A 24,899-nucleotide genomic window follows, 5' to 3' on the forward strand; every position below is an offset into this window, starting at 1 on the left:
TCAGATACAATATACCTGTACTGACTATGTGGACCAAACCTTCTGAATGGCTGAGCAGTCGTTTTTGCTAAAAGTGTTAATAGGAACCCAGACTATATGGCATGTATTGAAAATAGTGTGTCTTCTAGAAAATTGATTCGAATATGTTGAATTTTATTATTAGATGTACAGTATGCTTTAGATATTGCAAATGTATAAAAAAGCCTTACCTCAACCATTTCGATACAGGAAAATGATAGGTAGGTGTGTATCACCATGGTTTTATTTTTCAAAGGTGATTCTTATATTTGATTTCTAGTTAAAATCTATAGATATATAAGGATTAAGGATTGAATATACGGTGAAAGTGGAAATGGGGTCGAGTAATGAAAAGAACATTAAATAGAAGGGTGATGAGCTTGAGTCCAGGCTTCACCCCCTTAGGATTTAGACATGCCTAGGTATAGCTAGGACATTGCTATGTTTAATGCACCAAGCACAGAGTACAGAACAGCATCATGGGATGGGGCCCCTGGGTGGCTCAGTCCTTAAGCGTCTGCTTTTGGCTCAGGGCGTGATCCCAGGGTCCTGGGATCGAGCCCCGCTGGGAACCTGCTTCTTCCTCTCCCACTCCCCCTGCTTGTGTTCCCTCTCTCGCTGGCTGTCTCTCTGTCAAATAAATAAATAAAATCTAAAAAAAAAAAAAAAGGAAAGAAAAAGAACAGCATCATGGGAAAGAACTCATCCTAAGAAAAAGGTGAACCCCGAAAGAATAAATGCAGAATAATGACCCAGGGTGTATCGTGAAAAGAAACAATTTGAGCAGCAAATATATGGGTATATTATTTCTCAGTTTGTTTAACTACAGAGTGAGTAAAGATTGGCTTAGGATGATACCTTCTGAAGAAATGATTACTCTTTTCACACAAAAATGAAGAGGGAAATACCTGAGGCTCTAACCTGCTCAATTTTGCCATAAATGAAGCTGGAGATTCGAGATTCTCGAGACTTCCAGGCCTGCCACTCTGACCCTCATTCATGCCTTTGTATAAACACGTGGGGGGGCGGGGGGAGTCAGGATATTGTATTCACATGTGCCTAAGGGCACAACTAACTGAAATTTACAGTCACGAGAAGGTAGAGTGGCAAACAAAAGATTTATCCCAAACCTACTACTTGTGTATTTCAAACCATTCTTTTAGGAAAATGTGACTTTCAAAATGTTTATTTCTTTAGAAAGAGGGTTATTAAAGGAGGCTCTGACATAAAACAGCTCTTCAGAGGCATGTTGATATTATAAGGATAAGTGGTTCCAAATATGAGCATTTAGTTTCCCTGCAGAATACACAGTTTGAAAAACATTCATTTGAGGATTTATCAGTCTAAACGTTGATATTGCTGTAAGATGTTTGCATAAATTCCAGTTTGTTTTTTTCTCCTATAAACCCACAGTAATTGACTGCTTAACCCAAACACCTGGGATGGAACTTGTGCCTAAATTACCTTTCCCTCATTTTGAAAAAGGCTTTCGCAGCACCCTTTACGGACTATTTCATAGAAGACAAACCAGCGCATTGTTTCTCATCCACATATCTTCCTGATCTGCATTTATTTTCAATCTGTGATTAAATTTGATTCTGGTGCTCCTAAATTATAGTTTCTGTGACTCTAAATTATACTGGAATTTTACCCTTTTTAGAAACAGATGATTTAAAATGTGCAGAATTCTCTACCCAGTATACAGGCTAAATCATCTTTATATCAGATTTTAAGGAATGTGGGGAAGACAGAATTTTGTCTATTTAAATTCCATATACATTTTAACTCAAATTAACTTAAATTAAGCATGTTGTAATCTAGCTATAAATTTCAACTGTCACAATTTGATAACATTTCCATAGTTTCTAGTTTTATAGTAAAAACACTGGCCTATTGCCAAATAGAAGCACATGGATTTGAAGTATCACAAACGGAATTTTACGTTTGTGTTCAAAACTTTCTTATTTTCAAGATGGTTTACATTGCCTTAAAATCTCAAACAAAAGCAAGGAAAAGCTGGGAATTTAAACTATTTCAGTGATACTGGGAACTCACAGTTAAGAGGTTTCTGGGAAAGCTTTTGAACTTTAGAATGCAAGTAGTAAGATCTTTGATTCTTCAAAGTAATTTTGGGACTGTATTTAACAAGCTGGGATCTTCATGCAATGCCTTTGTTAGATGTCTCCATTCTCTTCTCTATACTGACATTTAAAAGAGTAAATTAGAAATAACCACTTTATTTTATATTAAATATTATACATTTATAATTATATATTCATTATGAAAAGGTGTGAAAAACAAAAGAAAGGACAAATGTCATAATATATGTGAATAGGATAGGAGTCTGTGGCTGATAGTAAAAAAGAAAAGACACATCAGAGGTCTGAAATCCACAGAGGGCAATTGGGAACCGTGTCCTGACACAGTGACATAAACTAGGAGTTGAGAATTACCTTCAGACAAGAAATGCGGTTACAATTCCTGGTAACCCAGCCAGAAGAATTCCATTTTCCTTTATGACTGGGGTGTGTAAAGGAGGAAGATATTTTTTAAAAAGTTGAAATTTGGGGGGCGCCTGGGTGGCTCAGTCAGTTAAGCCCCCAACTTGTTTCAGCTCAGGTCACGATCTTAGGGTCATGAGATCAAGCCCTACATCAGGCTCCACGCTGGGCATGGAGTCTGCTTGATTCTCCGTCTCCCTCTGCCCCACGCCCCTACCCTGCTCCCTTTCTTAAAAAAAAAATAATAATCTTTTAAAGACTTGAAATTTTTTCTAAAAATTTGGTTGATGGCACTGTAATGCCCCACAGTTTGAGAAAGTGGTGGGGATTGGAAGAAAAAAAATAGAGTGTTTGGTCAGAAGCATTGGCACAATGAGTCAAGGAGTAATGGGTGGGGGTGGGGATGCAAAAAGTTGAGAACTACAGCTCATGAGACTCCAGGAAGGAGAGCCTGGGGAAAGAAAGGCTGAGAACCATAAAGGATCAGGGCCAGGTTTGTGCCTAGTTGTGGAAGCTGTCCAGAACACTCAAGTGTTTTATTGCACCAAGGGTGGGACTGAGGTGATGGAAACGATCGGTCTCCTTCCATGGGACATCATTCTGAGATGAGGAGGCTTACTGTCTCAGGCTTGACAAGCCCAACGTATGTCTTTGACTCGGGCCTTCTTTTCAGCTGATGGAAATATGAATCTCAAACTAGGAACTGCAGTTTACCTTCACATAAGCACTTACTTTTTAATAGCTCTTTGCTTTATATATAGCGCCTTTCCCCTGAGACCCTACAAGCTTTACAGACATCATCTGTCACATGCTCCCAAAAGATTGGTTAGCAGTTGGTCTTACAGTCCTCATTTATTTTAAGAAAGCAGAAACATTCTTTTCACAAAACCATGAAAAGAGTGAATTATTTTTAGCCCTTTTTCCAGTTATTATGTGACTTTTTAAAATAAAAAAGTGCACACACACATTTCTCTCCTTTAAAATCATAGATTTAAGTAAAACTATAACAAAGCAGAGTTTCAGCAGAAATCAACCCAAAAGTCTTTAAAAACTTTTTTGATGTGTTAAGATATCAGTGAAAAAAGCTTTTCAGATTCAAGCTCATTTTAGTTTGTTTAATAGCAGTGAAATTAATTTAATTTCACACTTCATTTTATCTCTAGTAGGTGAAAGTGGTCTTTGAAATGAACTTAATGCATTTACTTGGGAAACTGATGAGTGTCTAAAGGAAACATTCTTTTTTACCAGCTTATATGATATATGATTCAAAAGAATTGTTATCATACAGAAAAGCATGGCTCGTTAAATGTTTGATCTTTCTTTTCAGTTTGATAAATGAACATGTGAAATGATCACAGGCCACTTCCAGAATCTTTAGACTAGTCCTTACCACTAAAATGAAAGAGAACTTTATTTTGACACCTAATAAAAGAGAGCAAAGAGTGTAAAAGGTATTTTCCAAAATCTGCAATGAAGAGCTGATACTGAGATTCCTAATGCATATACCATGATCAGTGTCTACTTTTGGGGGGAAAAGAGTTAAGACATTTGGGATTTAATTCTTTCCTTCACATATGAAGGTTGGATCACAAAACAAATGTTTGAGTGAAAAAAAAAGCAGAACTTTTCTTTACCAGTTTCTCATTTCTCTGGCTCTGGCAAGAATATAAACTGGCTTACCTCAAAGAAAGGACCAGTCAGCCCACCATGATGCCATGATGTTTCCCAGAGCAAAAGCATCCTTCTGAGCTGTCTGGCCATACAAAATAATAGCTGGGTCCCAACAGTGGTAACTTTTGGTCATCCTCAGCAGCAGTATCTGATTTCATAGTCTAAGTAGCATTTTCATATTTCTATCAGCTATATTACTTCAGAGAGAAATCATGTGAGCACCTCCACATATAAATATAACTGGTACCCAAAAGTAGTAATAAGCATGCCCTCCCAAAGGATCAAGAAAATTGGGAATTGAGAAGCTTAGCTCAGTCAATACTTTTAACGACAAAACAGCTTCCATCTATTGAAGTAGATTCATATGCCTCATATTTACTCTGTACAATAAGACAAGAGTTCCATTTTTTAAATGAATAAAATAAAACTCAGAGAAGGATCAGATTTTTAACTCAGCCCTGTGAACCCTAACGTAGTATGCGATTCCTTTAAGTACATAGTGTTCCCCTTTGTTAAGGGTTGGTTGGGGCTGTTGCTTTGTCTTGAGTCTCTGCTTTTCACCTTGAGAAGACGGGAGGAAAACCATCCATCTCAGATCTGTCAGTGACACACACATGGTGTCTGGAAGAACAGTGTTATAGCTGCTGCTTTTGTTAAGTTCAAGGTCAGACTTTCCTTAGTAAGCAGGAAAATAAGGATTCAACACTCCTTGCCAGCCATGAAAGGGCAGGTGGTTTCCTCAGTTTCCATTTCACTCAGATTGAAACTTATTACACTACAGAGAAATTAGCATGCCTTTTTAAGGAGCTGGGATATGCAACTTCCCTATCAAAGTATTTTCTCTCAACTTGCAAATTTTGATCACCTCTGGTTTCACAATTATGTGTTCTGGTTGTCATGTTGTCATACGCTTTTGTTTCTCTTTTGGTTTTCCTTTCTCGCACGTGAGCTCACACCACGTGCCAAAGTTGAATTCTCAGCAGCACAGAACATGGTGACTGCTCACGCCTTATAGCGACTAAAGCTTCTCTTTTCTTCCCATTGTGTTCTCTGCTCACGATGCAAAACCAACCCTGCTGTTATTTTTGTATATGTCTTTAAGAAATACGGATCAGCAATAAGTTAAACTCACAATGGAAAGAACAATGGGAAAGACAGAGTTAACGCTCGTGTATGGTGAGAGTAAGGAGAATCTCATATTCTTCATGGCCCTAAATCAATATCACCATGAAAACATTTACCCCTCAGATCATTAGTTAAACCAGAGTTAGAGTCTAGAATCGGGACTATAACAAACAACAAAAACTGTCATATGTCCCTGACATTGGCATTTGTTTGGCAAGATTGGTGATCCATGGTTACTGGTCTGAATTAGGGAAAATCAAAAACAGAAGTACAGACGTAGCCAAACACTTCCATATCCCTTTTCATTAAGGGAAATCTAAAAAATGGTAAAATACATCTTTCACCAGATAATGAAACAAGACTAACTAACTCCTATTTGTCTCTGCTTACTTTAAATTATTGATTTCAAAACTTTTTCACGTACGTTTTTGAGTTATGATGCTAAAATTTGGATAAGCAAAGTATGTTTACCACGTGTCTCTCATTGAAATATATACATACAGTAAATTAAAACAAAGAAAACTGTTATTAAAACCTAGTTTTAAAACATTAGGTATATATATACATATAATGAACATGGTAAAATAGCATATTCAAGGTTTTCCATTTATTACTGAATATATTCCATAATCAACATCTATTTATAAAGGAAAATTATTTTCTCCTTACGAATCATAATACAAGACTAAATTAGGCTATGAGAGGCCCATTCAGGGTACTGATCAGAGAAAAAAATATAATATAGATATCAAAAAAAGATGTAGCTATTTTAAAAGATAACAGAATCGTGATTCTTCATTTCCGGCAGAATGAAAAGATCTATAAATTACATTCTAATCATTTTGTTCAAAATACAAGGTTTTTAGAAAAGCAGTTCACCCAATTAAACTCTGCTTATAGGGAAAAAAACAAAAGCAACCCAACGAACAATTAAAAACATGTTTCGTTGCCAGGGGATTTTTTTTTTTTCAAATTTTTTAGGAAAGAATTACCCCACTGTGTTGCTCCCAAAACAAAATTCAGGTAGTCCAAGATCTCTTAAGGGTTGAAACAATACCAACTCACCATCAGCTTTGATGCTGGAAGGTGGGAAGCTGGGAAGGTGAGGTGGGAGAAAGGATTAACTTCACACTGACTTCTTATAAAATAATAAATTAATAAAATTTGGAAACGGCATGCTTGACTGACCTCAGGACGAGTCTGCTGTACCCCGGCTTCAACCACAAACCTGAACACCAGTTGACACTTAAAAGGGCAGTGAGGGAGGCAGATATGAGGATTCCATGATGGGGAATATGGATTAAGGGAGAGAAAACGGGAGGAGAACCTATCAAAATACATTAGTGAGAGACATAGTACGCAAGGGAAAGCGATGTTCATTATTAAATTCAAAATAAAGAAATTAAATTTAGCTAAATTTAATTACATGTTGAAGTGAATCACTGGCAGAGGGAAAGTTACCTTCTTCTCAATTTATGAATTTATCAAATTAGCTATAATCGTGTAAGGGGCTGAAAGAAATGCTGAAGTAGTTAGATTTAGAAAACAAAAAATATGGTTAAAATGCTGTTAGCTTTTGTAGGCCAGGTCACAGTTCAATTCCAGACAGAAAATACAAAAAGCCAAAGGTAATTCCCAACAGATCCAACATAAAGTTCAATTTTGTCCCATAATAATCATTATTAATAGCATTTTTTATTTGGAAATTCTAAAAATACATTTATTTTTCTACAAAAATTCATATAATTTGTGAGAGTCATAGTATATTAGAGCTGGCTCTGAAAATAAATCATCATTAGATTCATGGGCAAAATTCTTGAGCTTTCTAAGGCTGAGTTTCCTCATGTACAAAATAGGATAATCATGAAATAAAGTAGACATTCCATTTAAAGAGCTAGCAAAATGCCTAGCATTTAGTAAGCTCTCAGTAAATGTTAGTTTCCGTTAGTTATTAATATTATTGCAATTGACCATCACAGCAAACGCATGGTTTGAATATTTATTTAGAGTGAACTAAAGATGTATCTAGGAAGTGAAACTTGGACTAATCATAAAGAACTAAAAAAATATGAAATATTAGCATGGAAGAATAATTGATGTTGGTAAAAAAATGCTGTGAAAATCAGGGTATCAAAAAAGCAGATCTTTATAAAGACAGAAAGTAAATTTTGATAAATAGAGTGAGTTGGAAAATACATGAAGTATAGTTTATGAAAACTGTATGTGACTAATAAGAGAATTAATAACTTCTTGGGTTGAACGAAGTACAAATTTACCAGTGCTCCAATATTTGTGTTTAGTTATTCTAGCCATGAAAGGCATATTGATGATTTTGCTCATTTTTATGCAGTGGGAAAATAGCAAAAATCTAAAGCATACAGGAAAGATTTATGTTCTCCGATGTGCTTTAAGACATTACACAAGTTAGAAAACCCATGGGTCACAGCTTACATGGGTTTGGAAAATTAGCAATACTGATTTTAAACCCCAAGGGAACTCTTTGTCATATTTATTTTCAGTAGACATCTAGTCATTTTTACCATAAAGATACAGGAATTCTTCTCAATGGAAACTTTTCTGAATCATTCGCATAAAATGACCAACGCGGTTGTTTCTTTTAGCCATCTTATAAATATCTGTCCATGGCTTGATTCATACAAAGAATGATTTTTAAAAACTAATACATTGCCATAGATTGATTTATGGTTAATGTTTTTGAAATTCTATAGAAATATGGTAGAAACGGAAGCCACTTTAAAGAAAACATTCTAGAAAAATTTAGATTAAGTTTTATGTTTTGTTACAATACTGAAAATGTTGCTGTGGCCCTTATAGTAAAAGGCGGCGAAATTCTTCTAAATGCTGTCACGAGAACACTCTAGAAACTAATAATTCTAGATTATCAACTATGAACTTATATCTGATTCCTCCCATCACTCCTTGAGAATGTGTGTATGACTGAATATTTTCCCTACACACACATGCACGCACGCGCGCACCTTCACACACATGTGCACACATGCACTTACCCCAAAAGAAAGTCCATGAGATGGCTAACACGGCTTGCTTCTCTTACCAGTTTTTCCATCTCTGATTTTATATATCTTGAGTTTGGGTTTGAATGTAACTATATAATACCACAAGCTCCTTTAAGATGGTATATTTCTGTTCACTGCACCCTCTCTGAATAAATATTTATGTACGTATAAGGCTTAAAGTATAAATTTATGCCCATAAATTACAATTACCTGATAAATCATCTCATGCAATATAATGGGGCCTGGAGAAAATGTCAAATAAATGGTGAATTCTTCCAGTCACATGTAACTCATTCCCTCACAGTACAAACAATTCCATAACCATTAACTTCCATTTATCAGGCACTTTTTTCCTTGTACCTAAATCTTTTTTTTTCTTTCCACATTGATTTAATTTCTGGACTGTGGGGCAAAAGTTCAATTTTACTTATTTATTTATTTAAGTATTTGAAGTTAACTATTCTTCAACTATCTTCCTCATTTATTCTTAAATATTCATCTAAAAGTCAAGCAAGTATGCTCTAATTATCCTTAACATTAAACAGTACATAAAGAACTGCTTCATTTATACTAATATTTACCTAGAACAAATCATAGGGGTATATGTTCCTCCTTATTTTCAGAACATTTAGCAAGATATGTGATTCTTACAGTTTCTTGGATGTGAAGACTCTCTCATTTATTTATTTGAAACCAATTGTCATCATCATAAATTCAGCAAAAGGGAGCCATATGGTTTTATGAACAAAAATGACTTAATTGCTTTATAAGATAAAGTTCAGATAAGGGAAGAGAATATTATCAAATCTCAAAATGTTTAAAAGATCCTCTGATAAGTGGACATAATTCAACTTTTTGAACTTAGATAAATAATGGGAAACTGTAGTCAAAACAGCAGGACAAAAAGAAAAATATCACCCTTGATCTCTGAATTTCTTCTGCTACTTATTAGCACTATGTCAGCTGATATGCAGATTAACTAGCCACATAGATCATCTGACCCTTGACACAGACAAATAGTCATCTGACAACACAGGGGCTTAATTTGGAGATTTTTCCCCTGAGGTAAAAATGACTGTCTTAGGAATCCTAAGGGTAACACAACAAACTTATTTAACCAAATACTTCCATTTAAAAATAGCAGATTCCAGGACATTAAATTTAAGCAGATATTACATTAAGAACTCTTCATCTGTCTCACATAAACATACTCGCATTCAATAAAGGTAAGCGGGTCTCAAGTTAGTACCTTGTACGTTTGTTTAATATATAGTGACATGAGGACTGGGATATATTTTTCTAATGAGGAATATATATTCTGGATGGAACTAGAAGGTATTATGCTAAGTGAAGTAAGTCAATCAGAGAAAGACAATTATCATATGATCTCACTCATGTGGTAATTAAGAAACAAAACAGAGGATCAAAAATAAAACAAAACGAAATCAGAGAGGGAAACAAACCATAAGAGACTCTTAACTATAGGAAACAAACTGAGGGTTGCTGGGGGAGAGGGAGGTGGGAGAGGATGGAGTAACTGGGTGATGGACATTAAGGAGGGCATGTGATGTGATGAGCACTGGGTGTTATATAAGACTGATGAATCACTGATCTCTACCTCGGAAACCAATAATACATTATATGTTAATTAATTGAATTTAAATTTAAAAAATTACAAAATTAAAAGTTTGAACAGCAAAAAAAAAAGGAATATATATTCTGTAATTCAAAAGATGCCATGGAATTTTTGAAAAATCCAATTTTTTAACACGGCATATTTAAAAGAAATTGCAGGATACTGCAATTTTGAAGACAATTTTTATCGGTATGTTAAATTACTCTGCACCTACTAAGGAAAATTAGCAATTAACACACACCTCGAGGCTACAAAAAAAAAATTACTAATTCCATTCCTTATTTTTAATGTAGATGGAACAGCTGTCAGTTTCCAGCAGTGAACAACAACAAAAAACCTACCAGTTAGAACCTGGGTAATAAAAGCTCAAAAATACCCACTTTCAATCTAATAGTGCTGATAACTACAGTCGATGTGTTTTCTTAAGTTTGCACAATAACGTTGGTGAAAATAATACAAAATTAAATTGTGCATTTAGAAAAGCTCTGGTATGTGTAATTTCTAAAAATAGAACAGAGAAAACACTTGTGTACTAACAAGCAGAAAAAATGCTCTAACTTTGCCCCTTTACAATGTCTGGGAAATACAGCTGCTGACCAGGATGGGTTGTAATCTGAGAAGAGGCAACAGTTACAATGGTTTCTTTCCTTGACATTTCGAGAAGATCTTCTCTGATGTTCTTCCAAAGAATTCATAAGATATGTTCCATCTTCCGATTATTTTATAGAAAATGGCATTTATATAGTGGGGATTTTATGCAATGTGCTATAAATATCAGCATAATATATTTAGGAAGGACTCTTTAGCAAAGACTACCAATATTTCTTTAGCCACGTGTTCTACAAACATTAAGATACTGCTTATAATTCTACATTCTTTGTAAGAACCCATCTTGATGCTAATAGGTTTATGAAACTAAATAATAGTAATTTATACTGAAGCATCTTTGGGTTGGAAATTTTTCTTTTTTTTTTTTTTAAAGATTTATTTATTTATTAGACAGAGAGAGACAGCCAGCAAGAGAGGAAGAGGGGGAGTGGGAGAGGAAGAAGCAGGCTCCCAGTGGAGGAGCCTGATGCGGGGCTCGATCCTGGAACGCCAGGATCACGCCCTGAGCCGAAGGCAGACACTTAAGGACTGCGCCACCCAGGCGCCCCGTCTTTTTCTTTTTTTAAAGATTTTTTTTTTAGAGAGAGAGAGTGAGTGCATGAGCCAGGGGGAGGGGCAAGGGGGGAGGGAGAGAGAGAATCTCAAGCATACTCAGCACCAAGTGCAGAGCCGGAGGCAGGACTCAATCTCAGGACCCTGAGATCATGACCTGAGCTGAAATCAAGAGTCGGACCCTCAACCTACTGAGTCACCCAGGCGCCCGTGGAAATGTTTTCTTATGGTCATATAGGCCAGCCTTTAATCAGTTATCCCTCTATGTAAAAGCCTATCAAATGACAAATAGCTTGTTTCCCTTATTTTCACTGATGCAATTAGTTATCCCCCAAATATCTATATTTTCTATGAATAAGATGATTGGGACTCAAGAAAGCTATCATGTTAAGTACTAATAATTTGATAATCTCTGGCACCTACAAATATCTAACCAATACAAGCAATCAATCAGTCATGATGCATATCTCTGAGTGTGTACTTCTATTGACTTCATACCCCAGACTGGAATATATGTAAAAGTTTCCTCCAATAATCACTTTATCAGCCAGTCATTAGACATGAGCATAATAACATAGCTATCTATACACTGTGCTGCCAACTCAAAGTTTAAGAACATATCAATAATCTTGCCTTTTTCCAGTGGACTATCATTTGCAAATTTATCTAAAACTCCCTTAAATCATCTAATCATCTGTACAACCTCCTTAACAAAAACAAAAACAAAAAAGAAAGAAAAGAGAAAAGGAAAGAAAAGAAAAGAAAAGAAAAGAAAAGAAAAGAAAAGAAAAGATCAATCCTAAATTGAATGAGTGCCCCCTGGAGTAAGTGCAAAGTCTCTGTGCATTCTCTTGTCCTGATACTCAGCATAAAGACCTTCTATTCCTATCTTACCACGTTCCAGGTACTATCACGTAATACAGCCTCACACTGTGCTTGGAAGTAATTACTATTACACTCATTTTATTAATGCTATGGCTAAAATATGAGCTACTTTGTCAGAGCCAAGATTTGAATCTAGTTTTCCTAATGATTTCTTCTTAGAATGTATATTTCCAGAATGGAGCTATTTATTCTCTTTATTTATCCTCCTTATTTAAATTAAATATCAAAAAAATAAGAATCAAAACTTCAAATTCTGTTATCTATAGCAATAACTATAAATTTATCTTATATTTAAGCATCAATTACAATGGAATTTAAATTGAGCGTTTAATAACTCTGAAATCTGTTTTCTTGATTTTTCACTACAAAATTTAGTGAAACTTTGAAATCTCTATTTATAAATCTGACTTTTTACCTTGATACACTTGGAGATTATGCCACAACTTCATTTGAAGAAAAATGGATATTAGAGTATTATTTTTAAAACTTTATAATATTTCTTGGTCATTAAACAATACTCTGACAAAACAACATTTTGATGACTTGAATACAAACGAATCAGAAACATACGGATTGAATTTTCTTTGACGTATAAGTGGGTTTGAATAGAAAGGAAAAAAAGTCATTGGCAAAATTCATTCTGAGTATTGCCAAACCTAAAATGTCTGAAAACATAGGATTTTTTAAAAGACATTCTAATGAACCCAAAAATACTCTCTTTGTTTTTCCATCTCTAAATTATTCTATAAACCCAAGTTTGAAAAAAGAATTAATTTACTTGGAAGGTTTAAACTATATAAAGCATCAAGCAGTGGGAAATTATAGTGTTTGGAGGGAAATTCTAAGTCTTAAAAGCTCAGTTAAATTGCTATCTGTGTAATAAACTGTGTATGTATATATGTATAAAGGACAATGATACCATAGACCTAACAATCTTAACAAAGACCTAATAAGTCAAATAATTAATGTATCTTTTTATAATTTGGTGGGCTGAAAATCTTACAATAAATTATAAAACAGATCTAAGCCTACTCATTTGCTATTATAAAAAGAGTACCTATCTTATCACAGAGATTTATTAACCACTGTGAGAGAATGCTTGAGAACTTTGAAACTGATTTTGCACAAGTGGGTCCAACCACTTCTTTGGAGTCTCTAGATTTGCCCATTGAGAAGCAGCAAAGTTTCTTTTTTGTTAGCCTGCTCATACGTTTGCTTTATTTTGCTGAAACAAACATGTGGAGTTCGGATAATTGTTTTGTATGAAAAAAAATATCAGTAGAATATCCTTAAACTCTCCTGCCAAATCCACAGCAGTTCATTTGTCAAATTTCTAAAAAGAGTATTTCATAAACTGACATATTTTTCACACTTCCTCTGAGGAGTCATAATACTACTTTTGATTTCAGCAGTCTTTGGATTTCCAAAATATATACTTCAGCCTCTTTATTTTTTATTTTTTTTTTTTTGCAGGAGCAGGATAATCAAAATTTAATAATATACATCATTGATTTTCTCACCTTATGACTGAAACCATTTTAACTACTGTACTGTGAGCTGGGTACAAAATTCTGCCCCTGTGTTACACCAAACTGATTTGGTTAATAATCACCCAAAAATTACAGTTTGGAATGTCTTCTTAGGAGTAATGTGCTCAGTGGCAGGTGGCGTATAAAAGTCTTTTAAATCGAAAACCCATTCAGTGATCAGTCAAGACATGTTTTTAATACCTACCCACAACCTTCATTGTACCGAGCACAGAGGGCGCAACTGTGAAGGAGCAATACACATCCTATGAGCTCATGAAACTGACATTCATTCAAACATGTAATCACGATGGTGTTGCTGTGATTGATTAAAGCAGCAGGCCTGGTTCTTTTATGACGTGTGATCAAGCAACAAGAATATATTATACATAAGTGAGATTTCATTTTCCCTCCATGATTGGCCTCCAAATCACTTTCCTAATAGCATCTGCAGTCATATTTTAGACATGAATGTTGTTCTAGCCGACTGTGAACTATTGACTTTTTCCAGACTATACCATGCCATTTTGCCATTCTGTACATTTACCTACATTGTTTCGTCATCTAGGAATGAATTCTCTCTCCCTGTTCTTACCACCACTCCACATGCTTCCACAGCTCCCTCTCTTCTTATCTCCATTTCTTGAAATCTTTTTTTTTTTTTTTCATTTCTTGAAATCTTATTCAACTGACCTGGCTTAAAAGTTACTGGAACCACAGACCTTTTGGCTCTGTCCTATTTGGAATTAACCCTCTCTCTTCCATTTTCCTGGAGAGTCTTCATGGTACCACTATTTTTAGCATTTAGGGCACTTTACTTTTTCTAAAGTTAGCTCTCTGTGTCTGTCTCCCAGATTATATTGCCCTTTAACATGTTGTCTTCCCTGTCTAGGTACTCAATAATTTTATGTCAAACAAATGGGTAAGTGGATAATCAACAAATGAATTTGAAAGCAAACTTTCCTGAGTATCATCCAGTCATGACTACCAATTACTTTTGCGGAGAAGTAAATGTATGCAGAATCCATTATTGCAAATTAAAGATGGACTGTCTGCTCTGTTTGAAGCAATATTGCAATATCATGTTGCGAACAACAGCAGTAGTAATGAAGGAAGCAACAATAAGCTGAAGCATCTGGTTATCCATATTTATAGAGAAATGTCACAAGTAGATTCTCCATGAGGTTGCAGTTAATAAAACTAAGGTGCCGGGGGGTCACATTATTTCTCAAGGCCAAATATGCTCCAGCTCTGGTGAAAATCTGTTTTAAGTATTTCTTAAATACACAAAGCCAACTTGCCTAGCACATTTAACCATTTTAATATTTTCATATTAGACAATATTAAAGACATAAAAGCAACAAGGGCTATAGATAATCTAACTCTTAAATAAAGGATTGGGAAGGCTTTGAAAAAAGTGAAATATTTATTTTAGGTTCAAAAGCAAACACAATGCCCCCCCTAAATAACACTACAATAATTTAAAGTCAAATTAATATGTAAGAGAAATGTATCAAGGAGAGGGGGGGAAACTCCAAAATATAAAATATTCTTGGGAAGAGATTTTCTGTTCCCAAGAACTAGTCAACTATAAATTGAAAGCAAGACAGAAGCCAAATTACATAGATAGTAAAGCAAAGAGAACCAGTACAGAAGAAGGAGTGGAAAAAACAAAAGAGAGAAATTTCAGAATTTTCAAGTGGGGTGTGAGTGGGTAGGGAATGAAAAGGCTGATCATATTTCACAGATCTCTTGAGTTGTTTAGTTAGACATTTCAAGCATCTCCCCAAGGAGAAGACTGGGAGAAGCACATACCACTAATTTAATTTTTCTTATTTGGGCCACATACCAGGGAAGAAACAACTGCTCACCCCCACGGTGCTGATGTCCCGGTCGCATTTCTGACCATAAATGTACAGTAGTTTAACATTGTAAGAATTTTTACAAGATTATTTAAGTATGTGTTTTTCTCTGTCTACATTTATAATGCTTGTACTCTGAAAATCCTTAATGGTAATCTCAAAGCCATAATTGGAAAATAGCCTATAATTCAAATTATTTGAATTGTTCATAAAGAAAATCTAAAATTCAGCATTGTAATTAAAATCTATGGAAAAATCTAGATTTAGTGGGAAAATGTCTGAAACTCATCAATAACACTACGAACTCTTTTTCTAGATCAGTATCTGAAGCATGAAACCTTCACGAGATGAACTCTGTGATAATTACAATTTGATTTGTATCTGTCAACCTCATTTCATATATGCAATCCTTGGAGTGCCAACGTTAGTTAGAGTATTATTCTTGAGCTGTAAATCTGGTTATATAGGTAAAACAATGCCCCTGTGAGTCCTATCGCTTATAGCAATGAACCCCCTTGCAGGAGACCCAAGTCAGGCCCAACTTCTACTTAACTGTGTATTTTTTAAGCAAGGCTTTAGTGCAGTATAGCGCTGAGGACTGAGGAAGGCAAACTGTAGGGCTAATGTGTCTATCGCCTGAGCCCACAAAATACTAAAGGCAGTAAAGCTTTAAAAAGGCACAGCCTCTAATAACCATCCCTTTATAAATGACCCTCCCTGGGCGTGGCCTCACGTTTGCATGGTGTGGGGCAAGAGCGCAACGTAAGGCCGCTTGGTCTACTTCTAAGTACGTAAAAAGTACTAACAAATCATTAAATAAATTATGTTTTATCCTCTTATCATGACAAAAATAATTTTAAATGACTTGAACGTCCAGATTTGAATTTAAAATTTTTGGACACTTTGAGTGATCAAAGGATGACAAGGTTCTGAATAAATTGGCCTTGGCTTCCCTGGTCTCCTGCTGGAATGTGCAAAGACCCCTTTCACCACAGTCTTTGTCAATTCTGTTCCATCCGTCTGAAATGCCTGCCCCTGACTTTTCCCCCTAATCATGTCTTCCTGATCTTTAAGGCTAGTTCGGACTCACTCACTGTTCTGTACTTGTAAATCCACTGGGCTCTTCTCAGCGTGCAGTATCACACATTCACTAATATTACTATGTGATCACTACCTGAGCCTCACTCACCTGCAAGCCTCACGAGGCCAGTTCTTGCTTACCAATTTCTCTCCAGCATCTAGCCAAGCACACCACTCACAGGTGCTCAATGAATACTTGTGAGCGTTAAGAATAATTTCCGGAGTTTCTTCAAAATGAAGATTTCCTAGAGATCCTCCCACCCAACAGGTGATTCTGGAGCTGTTGTCTTCGACCAAATATTGGAATATGTTAAGACTTAACAGTGTTATTTTCTGCAGTACTTTGTGCCTCTTTGGTTCTATCACCATCTTCCCTCCTCCCCTTGTATTATTAGGAGCTCCTTTGCCTGTTTCCCTAGCACCACTGTGTGTGTGTGTGTGTATATATATATATATATATATATATATATATATATATATATATATATCTTTGTTATTTTTCATCATTTTGAGATATCTTTTACATATAATAGTATTTATTTCAATGTACAGTATATACATTCTTACAATCTATATAGTTGTATAACTACCATCATAATCAAGACATAGATTCAAAACACTTCGTATATAGCTTTCTTTTGGAGTTATTATATTACAGTAGAGCTACTTGTTTGCATACAGGTCTTTAATACTAGATTAAAAACTCCTTGAGAGCCAGAAACAATATCTAATTCTTCTTTATCCCTCCATCCCCACTACAGAGCCTTAAGAGAAATGTGTGTTGGGAAAATGCATTTATAAATAGATGACCTAATTAATATATTGCATTATCCAATGGCAGGTGCTACCTAGCACATGGTAAGTATAAAACAGTCTATTCTATCTTGGTTTAATTGTATAGAAAGCTGTAACTTCCAATGTGTCAAAACTAGCGCCACAAAAAATATTTGAAATTCATTGCTTACCATCTCCTGTTTCTGCACAGAGTTGTAAACCCAAATTATTCTGTGGATTAATTACCCAATGATTGCTGGTCACAGTGATATCAAAGACAAGCCAACCCACATCTAAAGCTTGGGCCTTTCTTGTGTCTAACAGGAACAGATCTGCATCCCTAAGGAGAAAAAGAACAACAACAAAAAAGTTAAAAGTGTGAGTGAAGAGCATCATTTCCCATACTTAAGTGAAAACATTTCAAAGGCACTCTTTAAAATAACAAAAGTTAAAAAAAAATAACAAAAGTTAATTAAAGAACTAGGGGAACAAGTGACTCAAGTGATGGGTAATAAGATACAGAACCTTTCATTGTTGGGCCCCAACCCAAATCTGGTGCAGATCAGTAATATCTGAAAGTAATTTCCATTTTCCTGCTCTTCACTGGCCTTTACAAACTGACTTAGTGGTCTAGATTTGGGCTCTGATAATCAGCTTTCCCTAAACCCCTGTCTGTAAGTAGCCTTCACTGGCAAGTTCACCAGCAAGGGGTAAACTGGGTAGAAATGGAAGGGAAAGTAGCTACTCTAATTTGGATGAATGTGGGTTGTCAAAGCGGCAAGCATCTGCTTTAGAGATTGTTCTCCCTTATTTTTCATGTTCATTATACTTCTTTTCCCATTATATAATACACATTTTTATTTTTTATTTCATTTTCCATTTTGATTATATGATTATTTTATGGATACCAAAGGCCAAGAGAGGCTCTCAGACGGCACCATTGCATTAAAGGATGAATCCCACCAATGGCGCAGCAGACGACCCCCGGCTTCCTCTAACACCCTCCGCGTGCGTAAGACCCCCGGAGACAGTAACAGCTATGATTATGAACGTGTACGTTTTAGAATAGTCTCCACCGTGTCACCGTGATTCACATTTATCAATCTTCACTTTAGCATTAAATTTCCAAATGAATGAACATTTGTTGAATTATAGTGAACTGCTTTATTTATTATTTCCTTACTACAGGCAGCCTCGGCTCTAGAAATTACACGTGTCCAACATTTCATCCTTACCACAGCTCTTCAAAGCAGCATAGAAATATACTTGACCTTTGCTCAAAATGACCTTTGATCCTGTGCTGAATCTGTTTAAGGACATATTATTTAGATGAGGAAAGGCAAAGCTATGTCACAATCAGCTATGTTAAATACTGTTCTGTATTTGCCATCAAGCCGCATCACACAAGTCACTTCAAAGGTGGCTTACAAACTATAAAAAGCAAATTTTGAGTAAAACCAAATGGTGTGTGTGTGTGTGTGTGTGTGTGTGTGTGTATGCTTTCTTAAGAAAAATACTCTGTTATCATTGAAAATTTAACTGTTTTTAAGAGAAGTGGATTCTCAATGTTTTAGGAGCTGCATCTCCATTTCTTTATTTCAACTTGATTTATTTCATTCTTTCACTAACCTAGAGAAGTTACAATAAAGGCATAAAGCATTATGATTATTTAAATCATCCAGCTACCCCTAGTCCCAATGATGCAACTGTCATTCTCCTTCACAATTGTAATCATAATGTTTACCAAAGGAGGGGTGCAGACACCTTTTCATATCTAATCCTGGACTCAGTTTGAGATACCAAAGACATATATGGCAAGCATATGCTATAATGCAATGAAAACATTCCATTAGTTTTCACTTGAATTTTAAGGACCCATTATATTCACAGTGTGATGGGGTATTAATCAAATTCTCCCTCTTCTTCCTAACTTGGAAAACTCATCAAGTAAACAAAACCTGAGAAAATACAAATTATCCTTAAATTCTTGAGATAATTGGTAAGTACCTTTGAAACTATAATATTGGAATAATTTAGTCACATTATCGGCTTGTGAAACAGAAGCAGTCATCCTGTAGCTTGCAAAATACTCAAGTGCTACCCTGCTGTCAAGCCTGCTTTCAATTTGAAATATGGCATAAATGTACTACTAAACTCCACAGAGTTTATGATGCCACCCCTTGGCATGAAATAAACAAACACTTGGGGGCGCCTGGGTGGCGCAGTCGTTAAGCGTCTGCCTGCGGCTCAGGGCGTGATCCCGGCGTTCTGGGATCGAGCCCCACATCGGGCTCCTCCACTATGAGCCTGCTTCTTCCTCTCCCACTCCCCCTGCTTGTGTTCCCTCTCTCGCTGGCTGTATCCAACTCCGTCAAATAATAAATAAAATCTTCATTTAAAAAAAAAATAATAAAATAAACACTTGAACGAAAAAGAACAAAGAGGTAAAATTTGAGAACAATTTCCACTAAGTAATAAATATCTTTAGGTAGTTATCCAGGTAATATTTTCTATTATTTTTAAATTATGCTGTTTTTCCAGAAAAAAAAAAAAAGTCCCCAAACTATCCACATCCAAGTACCCAAACTTTCAAGCATGCCTGTGAAGAAAATGATTTCAGTTTTAATGGCTATATTTAGAAAAAGCATCAGCCAGAGGAGTCAAGCAAACCCTAAATACATGAATTTCAGAGATGCAACTTGCAATTCATCGGAAGGTACATCTAGGCAGATAGTATGGTTTGAAAAATCCAAACATTCTAACCCCCCCTCTGAAAGGTTGTGAAGTTTTGGCTGCTTTCATAAGCTCATGGTTCATGATTTCTGAGCAAAGCTATTTTATTTTTTGACTGATAAATTCTGTTCTTTAATTTTTCCTCTCTCCTTTTCTAGAAGCTCTTCTGTATTACCTACAGACAACAGAGTACACTTTGGAAGGATCAAGTCTGTTATTAATCAACACAATAGTAACAGTTCTATAATTTTCACTCATGTAGTACCTTTCATAGCAGTCTCTTAAAAATCAATCCCTACCCTAATTTTCTGTAGAAAATTAGATGTGATTTCTTTTGAAGTACAAAATTACTCCACTAAAAATGGAACTTACATCACTGGAAATAGTAGAAATACTGTGTCCTATGAACAGTATAAAATAAACCTGTTAAAGTTGCCTCATCTTATTGTTTTTACCTGACGTCTTTATAGAAATTCTTGAAATATCTAATAAAAGATATTTTAAAATATTAACTCATTTAAGAGGAATGAAGTAGGAAATATATACATAGCAAAATATATTTATTTGTAGCAGAAAAATATCCATAATATAATTTCTATATATTGTTTACAATCATAATAATGAACCTAAAATTAAAATCTGCCTTCTAGCAAAGGCAATAAAGTCCATTTACATGGAAGCGTATAAGCAAATATTTCACAGTGGTATTGTGTTCATTTTCTAAGGCCGCCATAACAAAGTACCATGGACTGAGTGGCTTAAACAACAGAAATGTTTGTCTCACAGTTCTGGGGCCTGGAAGTCCAAATCAAGGTGTCAGAAGGGCTGGTTCCTTTGAGAGCTGTGAGGCAAGTATCTGTTCCAGGCCTGTCTCCTCTTGTAGTTGGTCATCTTTTCCTTGTGTCTTCATATCATCTTCCCTCTGTGTGTGTCTCTGTGCCCAAATTTCCCGTTTTATAAGGACACCCTTATTGCCTCATTTTAATTAATTCTCTCTTTAGAGACCCTATATCCAAATAAGGTCACATGCTGAGGTCCTGGAGGCTCTGACTTCAGTATATGAATTGGGGGAGAGAGGGGAGTACAATTCAACCTATAACACTATTTTAAAATATTTTTTTACAGGCAGAAATTATCCTGGGTGTGAATGTTCTGTGCTGGTTTACATTATAGCAATTACCAACATTGAAATGTTTTCAAAAACAGCTATGTGAAAGTAAACTTATATGGATCAAAATAATTCATAATCACTAAAATTTGTATTTTGTTTTTCAGAAAGAATTTGAGTATTTGTCTAGACTATGATATAAATCAGCATAATTTTTATACAGCTTAATGAAGTCATCATGCTGTTGTTAAATACAGAGTTATATTTAACAGATAAAGGATTCATAGCATGCATATAGACTTCTTGCATGTGAAATACATAAATATATGAAAAATAGTTACTCGAAAGTGAATAATACGTATATATGTAGATACATTTACAGTTTGGTACAAACATATTTGCGCAGATCTTACTTTAATCATGACCAGGGGCTTAAACATATCCAGTCATAGGAAACTGGTGGGCTGTAGATACTGATTTGCAAGGTTACTTTTCATTTTACTGAGAAAGGCAAGAGTTTTGCATATGTGTCTTAGGAGTCTCAAAATACTAGAAGGGTAGGAAGCATAGGTACTTCACTAAGGACTAAACAGCAGGAGCCAACATTCAGCAAACTTTGAATTGTCATCATACTTACAACCCATCCAAAAATATAGATTGGTGGAATGAGAAAACTGAGGTTATATATTTAAGAATATGACAACAGAAGAGCTAAAATTTATCTTACTATCATCATGTAAATATCAGTGACTGTAATGATAAAAAGGATTTGGGGATCAGACAGAGCTTGAACATTTAAGGGATTCCTCAGTCTATTTCCACAATGTTTAAAATATAGTACGGTAACCCGTGCCTTAAAAGATTTGTAAAGGCCAAATGCAATATAATCTGAATATCTATCTAAATGAGAGGCAAATTATAAGTGAATTTTTACATGGTGTGTCACAACACAGGTGGCTCTAAATTGCTTAATTTTGGCCTGTGAAGTTTGGGAAAGTATTATTTGGGGAGGCACATTACCGTCAAATGACCTGAGTCAAGGTTATTTGGGGATGCTTAGAGATGTTAGCAATAGAATTGGTTACAACTTGGGGCGCCTGGGTGGCACAGCGGTTAGGCGTCTGCCTTCGGCTTAGGGTGTGATCCCGGCGTTATGGGATCGAGCCCCACATCAGGCTCCTCCGCTATGAGCCTGCTTCTTCCTCTCCCACTCCCCCTGCTTGTGTTCCCTCTCTCGCTGGCTGTCTCTGTCTCTGTCGAATAAATAAATAAAATCTTTAAAAAAAAAAAAAGAATTGGTTACAACTAAAGGAGAAAGGAGGAAGAACGATGATAAGGGAAGGAGCAGAACAAGGGTGGGAGCAGGGAGGAAAGGATCAGGAGGAAGAGAAAAAGAAGACACTCAAGGAAATTCAGTAACTCTTCCTGGGGGTGTTGTCTTGAAAAATCCAATAATTGGCAGTCTTTGTAAGTCACTGTCTTAAAAATCACTTATAGAGTCAGAAGTTGCACTGTGGCTATAACATTTATCCATCTAGAAAAGCCTAAAAACAAACAATAACAAAAAAATGTGTACGTACTGGTGCTTTTGATAATGTAATATTTCCAATGACAGCATCATACACAGATTGAAAAAATACTATTTTTCAGACAACATAGATGGACCTAAAGATGATGGGGTTTGGAGTATTGTGATATATGACTCAAAATACAGTGACAGACATGATGTCACACACGCATGTAAAGTTTGTAAGCTTTCACGTATTTTGAGAATATAAAATATAAACATTTTATATGACATGATTAAAATATATACACATAATTATATGAGTAAACTTTTTTGTATTATTTAACTGCATTCATTATACAGCTGTGTTTACAAACAAATACATTACATAAATACTCAATTTCTCCCTCTAATTTCTTGGATCTTTTACTTAGGTAAAACAGACATCATTTTTATATGATCATATCATGATTACATGTTCTCTGTATAATCAGGAATATACGGTATGCAAACATGCCCAATATGCATTGGAAATGTTAACATTCTCTACTGTCTAAATAGCTGACCAAAGGGAGTATTCTCATTTTAAAACTACGTAAAAACTATGACGAAAAATATCTGATATGAAATTAGCTAGTCTGGGATTCTACCTCTGAAAATGACTAAAATTGATCAAAGAATACTAAAACTAAGTGGGATATAAATTACTTAGTCAAACTGTTATTTTATTGATGAGAAAATTTAAAGAGAGATCAAATTATGTCTTACGGTTACTCAGCCAATTGGGAGACCAGTCCCAGTTCCCCATATTTCATTTTCAGAACATTTTCTCTTTTATCATGGCAACTCCCTTTAGTCCCAAACTATATTTTGACTTTTCTCCTTATACCAAAAGATCACTCATTTTTGGATTGGAATACCAAAATGTCAAGCTGAGCCACCAGCCTAAAACAAAATGGTAGAATTGGAGCCAAGGAGTGACCTGAGACATTTTGTAAATCCATTCATCCATCCATTCATTTATTCACTCTTTTGATTTAACATTTGTTGACTCCCAGTGTGGGTTTTATATTATATCAATTTAAGTAAACTGGAACTACCCTGTAAGGTTCTGGAGCAGGGTTGGCCACAAAAGAAATTTGGGTAAGATTTGGAAAGTGAAAGTGAAGCGGTAGCCATATTTGTATATTTGTGCTTAGAAGACTTCCATATATTCAAGCGTTATTACAGTTTAGGCATACCGTTGAGATCTGCTGGTTCACCTATTTAGTGTGGGGCAGCAGCTGAGCCTGCAGCTCCTTCAGATCCCACTAAATCTCCTGCTCACTTTCTCTGAATCCAGGGTCAGGCATGTGGACACATCTATGAGGAAAGATTCGGTAGCAAGTAAATCATCTGCATCATTGAAATTGGAGGCTTGGAGATAGGTTCCAGTTTATCCTCATGGCTTCCAGATCATCCTCGCAGGTTCTACGTTGTCCTTCTTTTCCCCAACTCACCCCTTTTCTTCCAGTCTTCTCTGAACACCTTAAGCCCAGCATCAAAGGCAGAGCAAAGCCTTACACGGACTGTTTAACTACCTTCCACCATCGCATAGTGTCAAATCCCTATAATGAATCTTTATGATATCATTCCCCAGAGGGATTAGACAGCTCCTTTGTATTTGGTCAATTATTCCGAGCCACTTACATCATAGAAGGGCAGTACTTGTTCTCACTGGAATAGGTACTATATGGATATGAATTTTCCTTCTCTGCCCCTAAGGTTTCTGCCAAAATCACTATCCATGAAATTATAGGATGCCTTATTTCTATCATGGAATTTTAATGCTGCTTCTGATCAAAAAGCTCATTTAACAGCAAATGAAATGCAGAATGGACTCGTGCTCATGGAAATTCTTCTGTCTCACCATGTTACCCATCACCCTGCAGCAGATGGCCTGATAGGACAGGGGAAAGGCCTCTTTCAGGACTCAGTTATGCCACCAGTTGGTTGTCAGTATCTTGTGCAAATGGACTAATATCCTCAGGAAGCTTTATATGCTCTATATCAGCAACCAGTATAGGACTCTCTCTCTCTCGTCCTCTCTCATGAGTCTAGGAATCAAGGGGTGGAAACAGGACTGGCTCCTCTACTCACTCTTCCTGATCCAACTAACAAAATTTGTGCTGCTTGGCCCCAAAATGTTGGGCTCTGTTGGTCCAGAGCTCTTAGTTCCCAATAGTAGAATGGTACCATTAGTACCATTAGTACCATTACCATTACTACCCTTAG

At 35.7% G+C, this 24,899-nt stretch overlaps 1 protein-coding gene across 2 annotated transcripts in view; it reads right to left on the reverse strand.

Moving 5' to 3' along the window:
* The window catches only part of BMP5 (bone morphogenetic protein 5), a 113,509-nt gene that overhangs the window by 19,605 nt on the left and 69,005 nt on the right, over positions 1-24,899 (reverse strand). For both annotated transcript variants that reach the window (XM_026507191.4, XM_026507193.4), the window contains exon 3: positions 17,469-17,617. In XM_026507191.4, the coding sequence (XP_026362976.1) occupies positions 17,469-17,617 (149 nt within the window). The remainder of the gene's footprint in view (positions 1-17,468; positions 17,618-24,899) is intronic.

This window comes from Ursus arctos, unplaced genomic scaffold (assembly GCF_023065955.2).
Source record: "Ursus arctos isolate Adak ecotype North America unplaced genomic scaffold, UrsArc2.0 scaffold_29, whole genome shotgun sequence".
Taxonomy (NCBI): Eukaryota; Metazoa; Chordata; class Mammalia; order Carnivora; family Ursidae; genus Ursus; species Ursus arctos.